The sequence below is a fragment of the Nicotiana tabacum genome, chromosome 19 (genome assembly GCF_000715075.1).
Source record: "Nicotiana tabacum cultivar K326 chromosome 19, ASM71507v2, whole genome shotgun sequence".
NCBI lineage: Eukaryota > Viridiplantae > Streptophyta > Magnoliopsida > Solanales > Solanaceae > Nicotiana > Nicotiana tabacum.
Genome location: NC_134098.1, coordinates 90,578,495 through 90,597,751, shown reverse-complemented (window position 1 = coordinate 90,597,751; position 19,257 = coordinate 90,578,495). Strand labels below are relative to the sequence as shown.

The following is a 19,257-nucleotide window of genomic DNA, read 5'->3' as shown; positions in this document are numbered from 1 at the left end:
TCCAGCACAGAACGAATTGGTCCTACGTCTGAAACAACAAAATATTGGAACTACAATAGGAACTTGAGTAGGTCCGGAACTTGGCAAACATTTCCCTCACCCTTAACGTCCCTAACATCAACCAACAAAATACAAACGCCCAAAATCTAACACCTCCCCAAAACATGCAGAATCAAAACCCACCATCGAATCCTCCCGCACCACATCAATACACCACACCTTCTCAAAACTATAACCCTCCAATGATACCTACTCCTCAACAACACCATCACCACCCAACTCAATACCCACAAACAACCACGTACCACACCCCTCAGAATGCACCACAGCCTACTCCTGACCCGCAAAACTCAACCAATGACCACCATTATGCCCAGATTCCCGGAGTCCACCAAAGCAATCCCATATATGTGAAAACTTACCCCACACCCCACAACAGACCCTATACATACCCGAATCGGTCGAGAAGGACCTGCTCATCAAGAACATATCATAGGAACTCAAGAAACTTATTGGCAGGGTTCAAAGTGTCGAAGGGGGCAAAGTTATTGAGTGTTTGAATTATGAAGATTTGTGTATTCAGTCAGATGTAGAACTGCCAGAGGGTTACAAACCTCCTAAATTCGAAATCTTCGACGCAACTGGTGATCCGAAGGTGCATTTGAAAACATATTATGACAAGCTAGTAGGAGTTGGCAGGGATGAAAGAATCTGCATGAAGCTGTTTACGAGAAGCCTCACCGGAGACGCCCTATCTTAGTACATCAGTTAGAACCCAAAGAAATGGGTTAATTGGGTGAGCATGGCGTCAGATTTCATGGATCGGTTCAGGTTTAACACAGAAAATACACCAGACATTTTCTACATTCAAAATCTCAAGAAGAAGCCAACGGAAACTTTTCGCGAGTATGCTACTCGATGGAGGTCTGAAGCTACAAAAGTAAGGCCCGCGCTGGAAGAAGAACAAATGAATAAGTTCTTCGTCAAAGCTCAGGATCCGCAATACTACGAAAGATTGATGGTTATTGAAAACCATAAATTTTCTGATATCATCAAGTTGGGAGAGAGAATAGAAGAAGGGATCAAAAGCGAAATGGTGACAAATTTTGAAGCACTCCAAGCCACAAATAAGGCCCTGCAGTCAGGAGGTATCTCCAAGAAGAAAGAAGTAGGTGCAGTAATGGTAGCCCAAGGTCCGAATTCTCCTCTCACATACCAAACACCTCACCCACATATCAGCCTTCACCTCCCAGATACCAACAACCTGCCACCACTTACCATACCTATAACACCCAACCTGCATACTACCACTCACAACTAACCCGCCAAAACTACCAAAAACCTAGACCAAATTTCGACCGCAGACCACCCAGACAGTACACCCTAATTGTTGAACCTATAGACTAGCTGTACGAGAGATTAAAGGTTGCCGGTTATATCACTCCCATTCCCGATGTTGCTATGGAAAACTCTTCCCAGTGTAACCTATGCTTAGTTATGGCCGAGGGCCGATTAGGCATTAATGTGAACGAGGACGAATGTTACCTATACTTAGTTATGGCTGAGGGCCTATCAGGCATTAATTCGAATGAGGTCGAATGTAACCTATTTTTAGTTATGGACGAGGGCCGATCAGGAGTTAATTCGAATGAGGTCGAATATAACCTATGCTTAGAGAGAATAGAAATAAGCTTCATGTATTTGTGCTTTGTTCATACACTTGGAGAAATTTACATATTTTCTGGGCGATGGCTGGCATTTCAGTTCCAGTCCCAGCCTATCTAGTCCCTTCATTGGTCGACCTGGAAAAGTATTGAGAAGTCGAGCAATGAACTAGCCGTCCAGTGCCTTCGTCTGTGCGTACTTCAATCCTAAACTGTCCCCCTTCATCGCCTCGTTAAAAACCTCCTCAAGAAAACCCAATTGGGACAAAACTCAAGTGAGGGAAAAAAGAGTACAATTTTGGGGACACCATCTTTAAAAAGTTGAAGTACTTGAGGCGTGTAATATTCCAGTTGTTTGGTAGTCGCTTTCTTTCCATTATTTCTAGTTGGATTGACCCTTTGTTTGTCGTTGCCATAATTTTGTAGGGGCCTTCCCAGTTTGTTCCTAGTTTTCCTTCCCGCGGGTCTTTGCTTGCTTGTGTTTTGGCTTTGAGCACGTAGTCCCCGACTTTGAGTGGTGTGATCTTTGCCTTTTTGTTATAATAGCGTTCTGCCTGTTGCTTTTGGGCGACCATTCTTACATAGGCCATATCTCTTCGTTCCTCGACTTCGTCGAGCTCCTACATTCTGCTGTCGTCGTTCTAGGGTCCACTTTCGTGGGAGTATCTTAGCTTGGGCTCTCTGACCTCGATCGGTATTACCGCATCTGTCCCATAGATTAACGAGTATGGCATTTCTCTTGTGCTCGTCTTTGGCATTGTTCGGTAGGCCTAGAGTACTTCACGTAATATTTCCAGCCATGGTCCTTTGGCATCCTCAAGTTTCTTCTTCATAATGTCCAGTATCGACTTGTTGGAGGATTCCGCTTGCCCGTTGCCCGCGGGGTGGTATGGCGCTGAGAGTATCCATTGTCGCAGCTGATTTCTTTGGGGAGACCGAAGCGACATATGATGTTTTTTCATATAAAGGCGATCACTTCATGTTCGTGTATTTGGGCGAACGCTCCTGATTCTACCCATTTAGAGAAATAGTCAATTAAAACCAAAAAAAATTGTATGTTACCTTGTCCTGCCAGGAGGGGGCCCACGATGTCCATTCCTTATCTGATGAACGGCCAAGGGGAAGTCACTGAGTGTAGGTGTTCGCCTGCTTGGTAGATCATTGGGGCATATTTCTGGCATTGCTCGCATTTGTCACGAAATTCGCGGCCTCTTTTTTCATGGTGGGTCAGTAGTACCCTGCTCGTATGAGGCATCCGACTAAAGCTTGATTGCCGGAGTGAGCTCCACAGTGGCCTTCGTGTATTTCTTTAAGGATGCGCCTCGTCTGATTTGGGCCTAAGCATTTTGCCAGAGGGCCGCCATACGTCCTCTTGTACAGGTCGTTATGAATGATATTGTATCTGGATGCTTACATTTGCAGTTTCTTGGCCTCTTTTTTTATCATCAGGGAGTATGCCATCCTGCAAATATGTAACAATACGGTTGCGCCAGTCCCAAGTAAGGTTTATGGTTCTTACCTCGATTTTATCTGTCGATAAGTTAAGGAGGTGGACTATATTTCTTTCCCCCGTTGTAATATTTTTGGTGGTTGTGGCTAATTTGGCGAGGCCGTCCCCCTCGGTATTCTGTGCTCGGGGGATCTGGTCGAGTTGACATTCATCGAACTCGGGTAGCAGCTTGCAGATTTTGGTCTGGTACTTTTGTAACCTTAGCTCCTTGATTTGGAAAGTCCCTAAGACTTGGTTGACCACGAGTTGGGAATCGCATCGCAGTTTTAGCCGCTTCGCCTAGTATTTGAGTGCTAGTCTTAGTCCTGCAATTACGGCCTCATACTCGGCCTCGTTGTTAGTCATGATCGGGCATCTTATGGACTGGCGAATCACTTCGCCTGTTGGAACTTCGAGTACGAGTCCCAACCCAGACCCTGACACGTTAGATGTGCCATCAGTGTACAAGACCCAGAGGTCTTGTGTTTGGGGAGAAGCGTGGACGGCTTCGTTTTCGACTTCGGGCATTATTTTTTGCACTGAAGTCAGCGAGGACTTGTGACTTTATCGTCGTTCGCGGTCGATATGTAATATCGTGCTCGCTCAGATCGATGGCCCATTTGGCCAACCTGCCCGATAGCTCGGATTTATGCAAAATGCTTCTTAAGGGTAAAGTCGTGATGACCGAGATGGTGTGGCATTAGAAATATGGTCTAAGCTTTCGTAAAGCTACGATTAAGGCCATAGCTAGTTTTTCGAGATATGTGTATCTTGTCTCGGCGTCGACTAGTGTTTTGCTAATGTAATAGATGGGGGATTGCGTACCTTTATTTTCTTGGACCAGAATTGCGTTCACGGCTACTCCGGACACGGCAAAATAGACGAGGATGGGCTGTCCCAGTTCTGGTTTAGAAAGCAACGTTGGCGATGACAAGTACAACTTTAACTTCTTCAGGGCTTGGACGCACTCAGGGGTTCATTGGAGGTCGTTCTCCTTTTTGAGTACGCCGAATAACTTATGGCACCTATCGGAGGATCATGAAAAGAACCTCGAAAGGGCGACGATATGGCCAGTCAACCTCTGGACCTGTATTTTGGTGGTCAACTGCTCTGGTATCCCTTCGATGGCTTTGATTTGATCGTGATTGATCTCGATACCTCGCTGCCATACTAGGAAACCTAAGAATTTTCCTGAGGCCACGCCGAATGCTCATTTTTCGGGATCGACGTGATCCTCTTTCCTTTTGGATTTGATCAGCATGTCGTTTATGTAGACTTCCATCGTTTTACTGAGTTTGTCTTTGAACATCTTCGTCACCAACTTTTGGTAAGTTTCCCCTGCATTTTTCAGTCTGAAGGGTATGACCCTTTAGCAGTACGTCCCCTGGTGGGTAATGAAGCTGGTTTTTTTCGGGTCCTCTTCCTTCATGAGTATTTGATTATAGCCCGAGTACGCATCCAAGAAGCTTAGTAGCTCGTGCATGGCCGTTACATCGATGAGTTGGTCGATATGAGGTAATGGAAATGAATCCATGGGGCAAGCTTTGTTTAGGTTAGTGAAATCTACGCACATCCGCCATTTGCCGTTCATTTTCACCATGACTACGTTGGCGACCTATTGGGGGTACTTCGATTCCCTAACGGAGCCATTTTCCAACAATATTTCCACTTCTTCGTGTACTGCATCATTAATTGCGGAGTTGAGCTTACGCCTAACCTGCCTCACCGGGGGGTAGAGTGGATCGACGTTCAATTTGTGTGTGGCAATATCCTTAGGGATACCTGGCATATCTGTATGGCTAAAATCAAACAAGTCCGCGTTAGCAGTTAAAAATTTACGAAACTTACCCGGTTTTTAAAGCTTGTATCCGATGTAAGCTTTCTTATTGTGGTTGTTGCTGTCTAACTGAATAGGGTCGAGGTCCTCTATGGTCGATCCTGCGACCTCGACCATATCGGGGTCTCTGATGATGTCCTCGTTGTCATCGCATACCGACCTCAACCATGTTGATTGCTATGCCACTTTTTCTTTATCCTTTGTTTGTTGGGTAGCCGTATAATCTAAGGCAATGCGGTAGCATTCCTGGGATGTGCGCTTCTCCCCTCGTATACTGAATATTTCCCATGGAGTTGGGAATTTGATGACTTGGTGCAAGCTCGAGGGGATAGCTCTCATGGTGTGTATCCATGGTCGCCCTATTATGGCGTTGTATGTTGTGTCCTAGTCTATGATGTGGAATGTTATATCCAGAGTGACGCCACCCACTAGGACATAGAGTGTGATCTCGCCGGAAGTTCACTCAATTGCATTATTAAAGCTTGTTAGTGTGATGCAGCGCGACACTATCTTATCTTCAAGTTTCATTTGTGCAAGTACTCAAGTATGGATAATGCATGCACCGCTCCCATCGTCTACCATAATTCATCTCACATCGGTATCTAAAATTCGTAAAAGTGATAACAAGAACATCATAGTGAGGGAAGGCCAAACCGTTAGTATCCGATTTATCGAAGATGATACTTTCTTTGAGTTCATCATACCGTTCATGGGTGATCGACTGTTTGAGCTTGTAGGTTGTGGTGAACTTCAGGCTGTTGATGGAGGCGTCGTCCCCACCACCGATGATCATGTGGATCGTGCGGACCGGCGAGGGCGATTTTGGCAACCCTTGATGTTGTTCACGCCCTCTAGCGAAGTTGGTCCTTCCTCGATCGCTTAACAATTCTTTGAGGTGTCCCTGTCGTAGCATGTTTACGACCTCCTGTCTGGAGGCGATGCAATCTTTGGTTTTGTGTCCTCGCTCTTGATGGAACTCGCAGAGAGTATCTGATTTTCTAGTATTTGGGTCTGACCTCATCTTTTGCGGTCACTTCACCTTCGGTCTGAGCTTCTTTAAGGCATAGACTATCTCTGTAGGTGACACACAAAAATTATGAGCGGGTAATAAATGGGGCATACCTCTTTCGTTCCGGTGAGTCCCCGTTCTCGATCGGGGTGGTCCCTCTTCACGGCGGGATGAAGATGCAATGATGGTCCTGACATATGGGAGATGTCGTTCCCGGTTAGGTCGTTAGGCCGTGAGATCTCTTTTGGTATCATTTCTTCGATCTTTCCTGGATTCTGCCTGCACCGAAGTCAGTCGATGGGTTGGCCCATTGAGGCCGTCCTCGTCTTCACTACCCTCCCCAAACCTCACGGTGTGGGATAATACTAGGTATGTTATTGTTGTTGTTGTACTTATTTGAAAAAAATGTTAGTGAGTTGAAAGAAATTTCTTCAAAAAATAAATAAATTAAAATTTATAATTATAGTAGCATATCGAAAAGTATATTGATGAAATTTTTAAATAATAAATAAGAGTAATATCTAAATATTAGTAGGAGTGAATAATATTAAATTGAGTCAAGAAATTTGTATGGAAATGACTTTTGTCCATTAGTGAGAGAAATCATTTTCTCCTTTTTGAAGAAAAATATTTACCTAGAAAAACCTTTTATCTAGAAAAATAGTATATTTCTTCCGTTTCAATTTATGTGAACAATTCACCTAGGAAATGGAGCAAAGAACCCTAGGATAATACGGATTATTTTTTAGTTCCGCCCTTGATTTTTTGACCATCTTTTATTCTATAGTCGTTGGTTAATACAGATTCAAAAAATAAAGAATTAATGCCAGAGTTATAAAACGTTGGTTGAGTATAAGATTAAAAAATTATATTACTCGAGCTAAATAAGTACAAAATTCCAATTGTTGTGCACAAGAACGTGGCATTCCCTCGGGAATAACATCCACAGGAAGCGAAGAAGCGTAAAATCTTAACTTATTGCTCATCTTGTCAATATAGACACCTGCTGTAGAAGAAGGCAAATTGCCTTAGTATATTTTGTTTTCTGGCCTAGTATAGTAAAAATATTCACCTTTTAAACTAATGTATTATCTTTGTTTTCAACTAGATGATACATTTCGCTTATCGAAAGTCAATTTGAATAAACTTTGAAACTTAATTGAATTAGTTCAATTCAATATTTATAATTAAAATTTAGATATTTAAAAATTATACAAAAAGTACTATAAATTATAATTTTTATGTTAATATAATTTTAAAAAATTATATAAATTGTTGAACAAACCTCACACAGTTTAATTGTGTCATTTACATTCTATTCACCTGCTCTACCGCTTGGGATGCACCACACAAACCTCTGCAAGTTCTTTTTATTGAGATAGGAATAAAGCAGATTTGATTCAGGGAATTTCAACGCCTCAGGAAAGGAATCAAATTTTAGTTTAAAAGTTAGGTCCCTTGGATTTTGTTTCAAAATTGATGTTAAAGAATTAGCTAGCTAGCATTTGGATACAAATTTGATTTAAATTTGAAAAAATGAGTTTTTGAAAATGAGATAAAAAATAATTTTTTAAAGTTAAAATTGAGTTTGGACATATATTTTATTTGAAAAGAATTTGAAGTTTTGTGAGTAGAAAACTTCAAAAAATTTAAAAATTACTCTAGAGTTATTTTTGGAAGCTAAAAATAGTTAAAATCTATAAACAAATAAATATTTGAAAAAAAAAATATTTTTAAAAAAGCTTCCAAATTTTATAGCCAACCGGGAGCTTAGTTTTAGGTGTGGTTTTCAGAAAGTAATTGTGAGTTTTTGTATTTATGTTTGGAAAAGTTTGTTTGAAAATCTATTTTATTTTGATTTGGGTTACAAACTTTCGAAGAAACAGAAGTAAAATAATTTATTTAGTTATAACTTACAAAGAAATATCCATGGAACATATTTATTTGTACTATATTTATTTTTGAATGGTAAAGTAATCTAAAAGATAATTCTTTTGGCTATATGGTTTGTATAGAGGAAAGAAAAAAAGAAAAAGTGATAGAGTTGATGATATGTGTTACAGAAAATATTATCATCAATTTTAATATATTTATTCCTAAACCAATCGGCTTATCTCCAAAAAATACAAAAACCAAAGAAAAAATATTAATTAATAGTGGAGAATGAAATATGCGGCACTCAGCGACGTCGTTGGTAAGTGGAGCAAGTTGAGGAGTAGGCGCATCACGAAAGGGCAGAGTCTCCCATACAATGGGCGGAGAAAAGATTCTCAAGTGCTGCACTAGAATCCATTACTTCTCTTCTGCTTCTTCTTATAGAAAAAGGTACCCCTCTCTCTACCCATTCGCGGAGACACGGAGCCGCTATTACCCAACACTTTTGGAAACCCCCACCCCCACTCACCCAAATACTTTATTCTTTCCCCACCCCCTCTCCACTCTAAAGTCTAAAGTCTAAAACAAACAACGTCATGTCCACTCATTTTGCTCAAAAGCCACTACCTTTTTAAACCTAACTATGGTTACTTTCTTAACCCATGGTTATTCTCCTCACTTTGTCCAATAATTCTCCACTTTTCTCCACATCTCATACCCCTTAACCCCCACGTTCTTTCATCTCTATATATCTATCTCCGTTTCCTATTATCCAAGACTCCCTTCCACTTTGAACTCTCTTTCATTTCCAAATCCTAAAGCATTACTCGTTTCTTGGGTTCCAAGCAATTCAGGGGCATCAAAGTTCTCTGTTCATTTAATTTTTGTCTTAAATATAGTGCTATTTGTGTAAGAGGGGATTTAGTTGTACGTTTGCAGCAACATGAGTTGCAACGGGTGTCGAATTCTCCGGAAAGGTTGCAACGAGAATTGCATACTCCGGCAAAGTTTACAGGGCATTGAAAACCCTCATGCTCAAGCTAATGCCACCGTCTTTGTCGCCAAATTCTTCGGCCGTGCTGGCCTCATGTCTTTCCTCTCCTCTGTTCCCGAATCTCAACGGCCAGGTACTTACTATTCATGTGCATCAAATCATTTTATTTATTGTATGCAAATAAATTTTATTATAAGTTACATAGTAGCCTTACTAACACGATCAGATTTTTATTTTTTTGTTGCTCTAATTAAAAATTACATAAACTTCTACGTTCATACTTATTTACTTATTTACTGAGGAGTTTGTTTTTGTGTACCTGTAGCTTTATTCCAATCGCTGCTGTTCGAAGCGTGTGGAAGGACGGTGAACCCGGTGCACGGAGCGGTCGGATTACTGTGGACCGGCAACTGGCACGTGTGCCAGTCAGCGGTAGAAACGGTGCTTAAAGGAGGCGTGTTACGGCCGTTGCCGGAGTTTTCTGGTGTAACGGCTTTGCCGGAGACTGATTCGGGCTCGGAAGCGAACGATGTTGATCTGTTTAGATCACAGAGCTTTAACTTCCGATCTAAGAGGAAAGTTATGGATGAGGTGGCGGAGGATCTAGATCTCGGATTAACGTCAGGATTCCCGGCGAAAATGGCGGCTGCTGGCGGTAGAATGAACCGGCGGACGGAGAAGAGACGAGAGGCGACGCCTTCGTTGAATTCAGATGAATCTGATACCACAACATTAGAAAGCGGATTTATGTGCCATCAAAATCCACAACAACGACAAGGAGATGATACTAAGCTTCTTAGATTGTTTTTTTGAAAGCTTGCTTCAAGTTTTACCGTGGGTTTCTTACAAGTTACTGCCAGTTATTAACTGAAGCTGGAACGAGTTTAACCTTTTTTGTTGTTAAAAGTGTTATCTCGAACTTATTTGTGGTAAGTTTTTGGTAACTTAAGGGGGTAAATTGAGATGGCTTCTATGGCACTAGATTTCTCGATAAAGAAAGTTTTGAGGGAAAGATGAGAGTTGCCTTCTTTTTACTTTTTTTTCTTCTTTTTTCTTGTCCTTTTTACTTTATCTCTCTTTTTTCTTTTTCTTTTTTGGTATTTTTTTTTTTGACAAATTTTGTTAGTCACTGATCATTTTGATTCATAATAAAAAACTAATTTTCACATTTCACCTTCCTTTTCCCGTTATGATGGAATTTCCTGTTGACTAGATTTGTACTTTAAATGAAACTATACATGTGTAAACCAATAATAAAAGAAGTAACCGAACATTTTCCCATACTGCTAGTACGACTATGATTACGACTATGAACTTTTTCTATTACTAAATTAACTTAAATTTAAGTTGAATTTCAATGAAAGGTAATTTGTTAAAATTGCTTTAACTTAGGGTTTAATTTTACTGACGTCTACAAACTTTTATCACTAAATCCTACGTGTAAATAATTTTTTTCATCATCAAGAATTACCTCACAATAAGAATTAAGTTGTACTTCCTCGTTTTCAATATATGTGAAACGCATTTTCTTTCGAATTTGTGCAAAGTATGATCCTTTACTTATTTCTAAACAATTTACCTTAACCACTTGAACATTGAAACGAAGTGAGTACCTCTTCAACTTGTCAAAAGCTTTTTAATTGTCTCATATGTCTTAAGGCAAATGTAGAAACGAATATCATCATCGTAGTAAAGCTTCATAATAAATCTCGCAACACATTGAAAAACTTTGTATATGAATAACAAAAGTTTCAATGAATGAGCTTCTTTTGCTCCATATATATGCGTTGAGAATAAACGATTAGCATGGGTGGAACGTAACCGCGCTAGTAAACGCTGGGTTCCCATGGCTGACAAAATCCTGAAAAATGTGAGATTCAATAAAGCCACGTCCTGGTTATTGTTCTCGGATTGAACCACATACATAGTCACAAATTTTACACAATTTTACTGTATACTAATTTGTGATCATTAATCGTTATATATCTCTATTTCGGTCCCATATTATTTTTTTTAAAGGTTTTTTCATACCCTTAAAAAAAACGTTCGATAGTCTTAATCTTGAGAGTTCTATCTACATTATTTATTATTCCTTGAACGTCTAGCTTAATTAGCCTACACTACTGTAAATAGTAAGGGTAGCTTCGAGAAAACAGTATTATATATATGACTTTTTATTTTTGCAAATTAAAATTTCAAATATTTCGAAACAAATTCAGTTTGTGAAGACTATTAATATCTGAGACGATTGCTACTATAATAGCGGGTGCAAATTACGGATCTTCTTTGTTCTTAAATCGAATGTGAAAGCAGTTTGACAAAATTGAGCAGTTCCTTCAGTGTGGACAGTGCAGACTACTTTGTTGCACTGGAAAGTGGAACATTCGAGATCTCAATTATCTGCATGCTCCTGATACAGGGCTCGATACACTATATTCTTTTGGTGGATATTACAGAGAATTATATTCCCTATTCCCTAAACCTGAATTTATCTTTTAACAAGAAAACAAAGGTAAGTTAATATATTTTAACTTAATACAGGACTTGGTGTCACGAAATTGGAGAGTTGATTAAATTTATATTTTATTTAGCTGTCAGGTATCTTGAATCCTTGTATAGTGTAGTTTCTTATACAATTCTAGTCTTCATTTTGATCTTCTCATATCGGATAAAAATGAATCCGGATTGCATATTTGACATTTACACTGGAAGAAGATCTTTTAATATTTTATCTTGCAACAATTGACAAACAACAGGTAAGATGACGATTAATTCAAGACATTAGCAATTGTCTCCATTATTTGAGCCAATGAAAACTAAACTTCGCAATAAATCATAATGGAAAAAGTATATATGATTATGGTATACATGTAATCCAATTGTCATCTGTAAACATATATGCCACTGAATTTTACCATGATATTCACAATTTTTTTTTTTTGGGTGTGTGTGTGTGTGTGTGTGTTTAGCTCTTAAAGCTTTAGCTTTATAACATCCCATTAATAATATCGACATACTATATTATGTTGGGAGAAATAATGAAACCACAAATCTTGCATACCATGTGCGTAAACGATGTCTTAATTAGTTTCTCATTAGAATAATACTAAGAAATTAAAAGAACGAAAGGAAAAAGAATTAAATCCTAACAGTTGATATAGATCAATAATTGGTGAGGTCATTTACCTAATTAATAATGAATCTCACATGATGACCATTTAACTTCAATCTATATCAAAATAAAGATTCTGAATCTGCATTGTTGATAAGAGATTAAAGATTAGTTATCGCCCTCAAAGCTTGATGTTGCAACTGAAATATTCTAGGATTTAGGTATACTACATGATAGAAATGATGATATGATATCAATGAGTCAGACATTTTTAATAAAGAAAAGGTAGAGAAAAGAAAAAAGCTCCAAAAGGTAAGTTAAGCTATAAAGTTAATTCCGGCTTTTGAGTTCTGAAAGAGGCATATTTATTAAAGATACTCCAAAGTTTGGGGTATTTTTTTGTGTTTAATTTTGTGAGGAGCAATTGGGGAAAAAGGGTCCTACGGACAATTTGCATTATCTGCTCCTTACTTTATCCAATTGGTGGAGAAACTATTCTTTTACTCCATTTATTATGCTCGTTGAGACCTCAGTAAACTCTTTCTTTTTAATCGTGGTATGCTTAGGTCAATTTGTGTGTATTTATATACAATATTTATTATTTTCCACCAGAATATATATCGAGTAATAATATTCATTGAAGCGTGACAGATAAAAAGAAATTATTTATTAATATTTTTATTTATACTAGAATTTAAATTTGAGATCTCATGATTCTCTAACCTAATTCATTGACAATTTTACCACACACATACTAAAACGTTAGTAAACCCTTTACTAAAATCTCTTGACATGTTCTTTGTTCCTTATAAGTATTATTTTTGGACAAACATACATAAGAGTGAAATACAAGTAACTTTGGTATAAGAACTCTTAGAGCTGCCGTGGGAATCCTCCGCATGTATGCACCTACTGGAAGATTACAGAAGAACGGAATGGAAAACATTGGTATTTCAAAATGCAGCAAGACCAAAAGCAAAATTCATTATGTGGTTGATGATCCAGGAAAGGCTAATGACCTGTGACAGGTTAGTTAGTTGGAAGGTTAATGTAGAACCAGATTGTATGATGTGTAAAAAAGAAAAGGTACTCCTATAGTGTGTAAAGGCTAAATACTTTTGACAAAAAAAAGGTTATACGAAAGAAGAGGATAATCGAAGGCAACGCTTGCATGTTAGTTTCAACTTTCAACTTGCAATTTTATTAATATCATTCGCTAGTCGCCTACCAAATAGCTTTGCAGAAAGATCTTTAAAGAAATATGTTAAAGTAGGGTCCACAATCCACAAACCTAATACTTAGAAAAAGAGATCCACAACCACAATCCACAACGTAATAAATTAAAATAGATAAGAAAAAGGGTTGAAAATGCAGCGACACACAACAGTTGGATGATGGCATATGAAGGGCACCAACCAAATTTAAGAAGCATAATTTGTAAGTCAAATATCTAACGCCCTATTGGCTAATTAATATTGCTTTTTAACTTTAAGCAAAAGGCTGTCAAGATAAACCCCTCCACTACTTGTAATAAGTTATTCATGTTATAAGAAAAATCAAATTATGGTAGATGTCTACTCTTCATTCATGATCTTTTCAAATGCTTAATGACATATTCAATGACATATTTTTCTTCACTTTTTATGCCTATATAAAGGCCTTGTAATAGATATGAATATATACACAATTGAAGAAGAAAATCTCTTCTTTCTCTCTATCTCCATTTCTTGTTCATGTTTTACTAAATTACTTTTATTTCATAACAACATGTCTTGTTCATATTTTACTAAGTTACTTTTATTTTATAACACGTTATCAGCACAAATTACTCATTTCATGATCTTCTACGTCAAGACTATGTAAATTATATGCAGGCAATGAGATCAAGTACAATGAAAAATGTCTTGGATGAAAATACAAAGATAAGTTTTACATTCATCTAAACCCATTCATACTTTCATATCTTTGCATTAACTTTATGTGCAGTGTTTAGTAAAAATATTTTTTTCAATTGTATCCAGTGAGATAAAGGACTGGAAAAGTATGTCTTTATTTGCTACATCTCTTATAGGACAAAGATAATATTTCAACGTATATATATGTTCTGACCTTTTACATACTATGATAGATAATTATTAAGGTAATTTAGTAATAATATTTTTACCATAACATGATGTATTTCATTGAAAACAAAATTGGCATATATCCTAATGAAATACATCATGTTATGCCAACACATTATCTATCAACGCATAATGGCTTAGCATGCCTTTATATGGGTAAAGCATTGAATTTGAGTCCTAATGAACCATATTGATAATAATAATAATAATAACTAAAGAAAAAATAATGTAATTTTCATGAAAAAGCATGAAGCTTGTCCCACTTGATTTGCTCCATTCTTGAAGTGAATGTGATAGCAGTGCATGATAAGTTTAAATAAAGACAAAGTGGTTGACCAATGAATACGGGCGTGCGAAAGGCCAAAATAATAGTAGTTATCACTATGGTAATTATAAAGGAGAAATTCTTTGAAGAGAATGTGACTTGTGATAAACATTGAGATTGCATACTCATTCCTGAAAGCGAATGTGAAAATATATATATGATAAAGATTATGCATAATAATGTACTTGTGCATAGTTGGATAAATACTACAACTCACCTCTAATGGAGGTTTGAGACAAAGAAAGATAATGAATATTATTGTGTAGTTACATGAATATATCATTGGTCGCATGCATGTGATACGCCAAAAAATATTTTGTCATGCCTTATGAAAGTTATTAAAAGTAAAATTAAAGCAAGAAATTATTTTGCTTGTGATGATTTTGAACATGATAATTATTATGATATGATTCTCTTTGTGAAGGAGACATTCATTATATGGATGGTGTGACAAAAGATCTTGTAGTACAAAAGCAGTTAAGAGTTCTGAAAGAACTAATTTGTTACTATCCGGATGAATAAAATTGTTCATGACATTAATATTGTAGTAAGTATCAAAAGAACTATTTTGATTTACAAATATATTAGCCAAAGTGGTTGGCATATTGAGACTATAAATGAAAAGAAGATTGAATATCTTTATATTACTATAATCATACCGGGTAAATATGAAAGGTTACCTGACTTTTCTTCTATTTGTACTACACAAGTATAAGCATGATGATGCAATCACAAGCCACAAGTAAACTAGAGGTTTACTGAAATAAATATTAGTTGGCATGACCGGTTGACCATCTCGGTTCAATTATGATGCGAAAAAATTAATTGAGAATTATATTGGCATATATTGAAGAAATATAAGATTCTTCAAGAATTTTTTTGTGCTGCTTATTCTCATGATATACCAGTTAAGGTTGGAATTGAATTCTTTGATTTCTGGAACGAATAAAAGGTGATAAATATATGAGCCCAGTCACCTTCTATGTGGACCGTTTACTATTATATGATTTTAATAGATGCATCTATTATATGGTCACATGTGCATTTGTTATCAACTTGTAGTTTGGCTTTTGCAAGATTGATTGATCAAATTATTATAGCACAGTTTCAGAATATAAATTATGATGATTTATCTTGATAATACTAGTTTAAATCCAAGTTGGTTTAGCATAAATTGTATGCCTCCAATTATATCTAAACCATTGGTTATGAGAACAAAATTGCCAAAATAAAATTTGGTATGTGATGTATTATTTAATATACAACAGCACTTGTACGCATCTAGCCAAGTTATGATAAGTTCTCCATATCACAATCGGTTTAGGGTCAGGAACCAAATAATTTCTATCTAAAAATATGAATGTGATATATGATTTAATTATTCCACCACAATGCACAAAGATGGATTCCCAAATAAGGCTAGAGATATGTGTTGGTGATCTCAACAATAGGGGGAGAAAATGAAAAGCTGAAAAAGTAATGCATATAATGAATTATTATGAGTACATCGAGATCCTCGTACGAGAAAATGTGAACTTGAAGTTCAAGTGATAATTCATTTGCAAAATATTGCTAGACGTATTTGCTGACCCAAAGCTAAATGTCATATTCAGCTGCTAATGCTCCAAATAAAATAAAGTTCATAATGAATAGAGTACATGGCATGCATAAAGCATAATAGACTAATCGGTTCCAAAGATAAAACTCCTTGAAGAAGGAGAAGAGCAAATGTTCAAGATGGTCATAATAAGGAGGCAAGTGCTCTAGAAGAGTACCACGACATAACACTTCATAAGACCTCATGGGAGAGGCTCAGGTACCTGAAAATAATAAGATAAAAAGATTTCAATAAGTTATGTCTTTATTGGGTAATAGTAGAACCGATATAAAATGATCGTCGACGATATTGTTAATATAATGTAGCGCTCAATATTATTAATATTGACGAGGATCTTGAGCTCAAATCTGTCATGAAATTTGGACAGATAAATGATTGGCCAAATAAAAAATACGCAATAAAAATTAATTTCACCTGAAAAATATGAAGTTGGACGGATAGTCCCAACACCTAAAAGTATAAAGCCAGTGGAGGTATAAATGTGTTCTTGTGCGGAAAAAAAAGGTCAAGTCGATAGACATAAAGACGACTTGTGTCACAAGAAGATTTGTAAATATCCTGGCATTGATTATATAGAGACATGTTCTCTTGTGGTGGATGTCGCCATTTCAGGTTTTAATCTGGCAATACAAGAAAAACGTGATATGCGTATAATGGAAATCATTGAAGGATTTAAATTGTTCTGAAACATATTAAGGTTTCCAAGAAATTTATTAAATAAAGCTTCAAAAATCCTTATACGGATTGAAACAATTAGGGCGCATTGGTATAATCGCCCGAGTGAGTACCTGTTGAAAGAAGGGTACACGAATGATTCAATTTGTCCTTGTGTCTTTATAAAAAGATCTGGATCTAAATTTGTTATAATCACCATGTATGTTGATGATTTAAATATCATTGAAACTCCTAGGGAGCTTCCTAAAGCAGAAGAGCTTCCTAAAGTAGTAGACTTGTTAAAGAAATAATTTGAAATGAAAGATCTTGGAAAGACAAATTTTGTCTTGGTCTACAAATTGAGTATATGAAAGATGAAATTTTTGTTCATCAATCAACATACACTAAAATGATTTTAAAGCGATTTTATATGGATAAAGCACATCCATTCCGACCTCATAAAAATAATGAAGAGTTTTTTGGTCCCGATATACCATATTAGTACAATTGGTGTACTAATGTATCTTTCTAACATTACAAGGTCTGACATAGCTTTTTCAGTTAATGTCTTAACAAGATATAGCTCTGCTCCTACAAGGAGACATTGGAATGGAATCAAACACATATTATGGTATCTAAAAAGGACTACCGATATAGGATTATTTTATGGCAATGATTGCAGTCCTGATCTTGTTGGTTATGCCGATGTTGGGTATTTATATGACCCATAAAAGGTTCGATCTCAAACATGCTATGTGTTTACATATGGAGGCACTGCCATATCTTGACGGTCGACTAAGCAATCAATCGTGGCTACTTCATCTAATCATGCTGAGATAATTGCTATTCATGAAGCAAGTCGAGAATGTGTATGGTTGAGGTCTATAATATACCTTATTCGAGACAAATGTGGTTTGAAGTGTGACAAACTACCCACAATTTTGTATGAAGACAATGCAGCATGCATAGCCCAGTTGAAGGGAGGATTCATAAAAGGGGATATGACAAAACACATTTCACCAAAGTTATTTTTCACACATGATCTTCAAAAGAATGGTGATATCAATATGCAACAGATCCGTTCAAGTGATAATATGGCTGATTTGTTCACCAAATCTCTACCGACATCAACCTTCAAGAAACTAGTATACAAGATTGGGATACGAAGGTTCAAGGATGTGAAATGATACTCTCATCAGGGGGAGTTAATACGCGTTGTACTCTTTTTTCCTTATAAGGTTTTGTCCCACTGGGTTTTCCTTGCAAGGTTTTTAACGAGGCAACCAAAATGCGTATTTCTAAACATGTGTACTCTTTTTCCTTCACTAGGATTTTTTTGCCATAGGGTTTTTTCCTAATAAGGTTTTAACGAGGCACATTATCTATGGACATCCAAGGGGGAGTGTTATAAGAAAAATCAAATTATGGTGGATATCTACTCTTCCTCCATGATCTTCTCAAATGCTTAATGACATATTCAATGACATATTTCTATGCTTAATGATATATTCAATGACATATTTTTCTTCACTTTTCATGTCTATATAAAGGCCTTGTAATAGATAGAAATATATATACACAATTGAAGAAGAAAATCTCTTCTTTCTCTCTATCTCTATTTCTTGTTCATGTTTTACTAAATTACTTTTATTTCATAACAACATGTCTTGTTCATGTTTTACTAAGTTGCTTTTCTTTTATAACAATTCTTTCCTATTTTATACTAAAGTTTAAGTACTATTTTTGGGCTGTCACACTGCCACAGCCTTAATTCACACAAACTTGTCAACTCTTTAGACCTTACAATTACAACTGATCCAACGTATAACTATATAACATGAGAGGGTTTTCTCGATCTCATCCTTTGGACCATTGAATACTGTGAGATCCACACAATCAAAGGTCTAGATTTTGAGGACCACTTTAGTGTTTGAGGCATGCAGTCTAGGAGTTCTTGAATTTCTGACAGAACCTTGAATTCGATTAAATGTTTTGAAGAAGAATTTCTTGGATTTTAATTAGGACTTGGAAGTTGGAAGAGGTGAATATTGGTCGTTTTTGACTGATTAAATTTGTTTCAAATATAATTGACGTTTAAAAAAAATATTTTTTATTGTTCAATTTGCTGAAAGTGTTAATTAAGTGAATATTTAAAGTATGTAAATGCGGGAGAGTAAAATTGAAAAATGCGCGGGTGAGGGGTGGTCTCGAAACTAGAGAGAGCAACTGCAATTTGAGACAAAGAGGAGTTACGAGGCGGACAAGATTGTTGACTTTTTATCCTCTATGTTTTAATTAGTTACGTATTCCATAACCAAGTTGGTATTGTACGAGTTTTATTCAATTTTGTTGTAGTCGAGGCAAGTGAGAAGAGAACAGCAAATGCTTTGCACAGTGCTTAATATATATACTACAGAAAGAAGTAATCTAAGTAAACACTTATTACATGCAATTAACATCTTAGCAGTATAGTGAGCTAGCAGATTCATATTATGTACTCCCTCCATCCCAAATTATTTATTCCCTTTGTTTTGTGTCCATAATATTAGATTTTTAT

The 19,257-nt window shown here is 36.6% G+C and overlaps 1 protein-coding gene across 1 annotated transcript; it reads left to right on the top strand.

Moving 5' to 3' along the window:
- The first annotated feature begins 8,650 nt into the window (after nt 1–8,650).
- On the top strand, nt 8,651–10,040 carry LOC107798610 (LOB domain-containing protein 37-like). Its single transcript, XM_016621632.2, has 2 exons — nt 8,651–9,001; nt 9,194–10,040. The coding sequence occupies exons 1-2, from the start codon at nt 8,818–8,820 to the stop codon at nt 9,679–9,681; spliced, it is 672 nt and encodes a 223-aa protein (XP_016477118.1). The 5' UTR covers nt 8,651–8,817; the 3' UTR covers nt 9,682–10,040.
- The last annotated feature ends 9,217 nt before the right edge of the window (nt 10,041–19,257 follow it).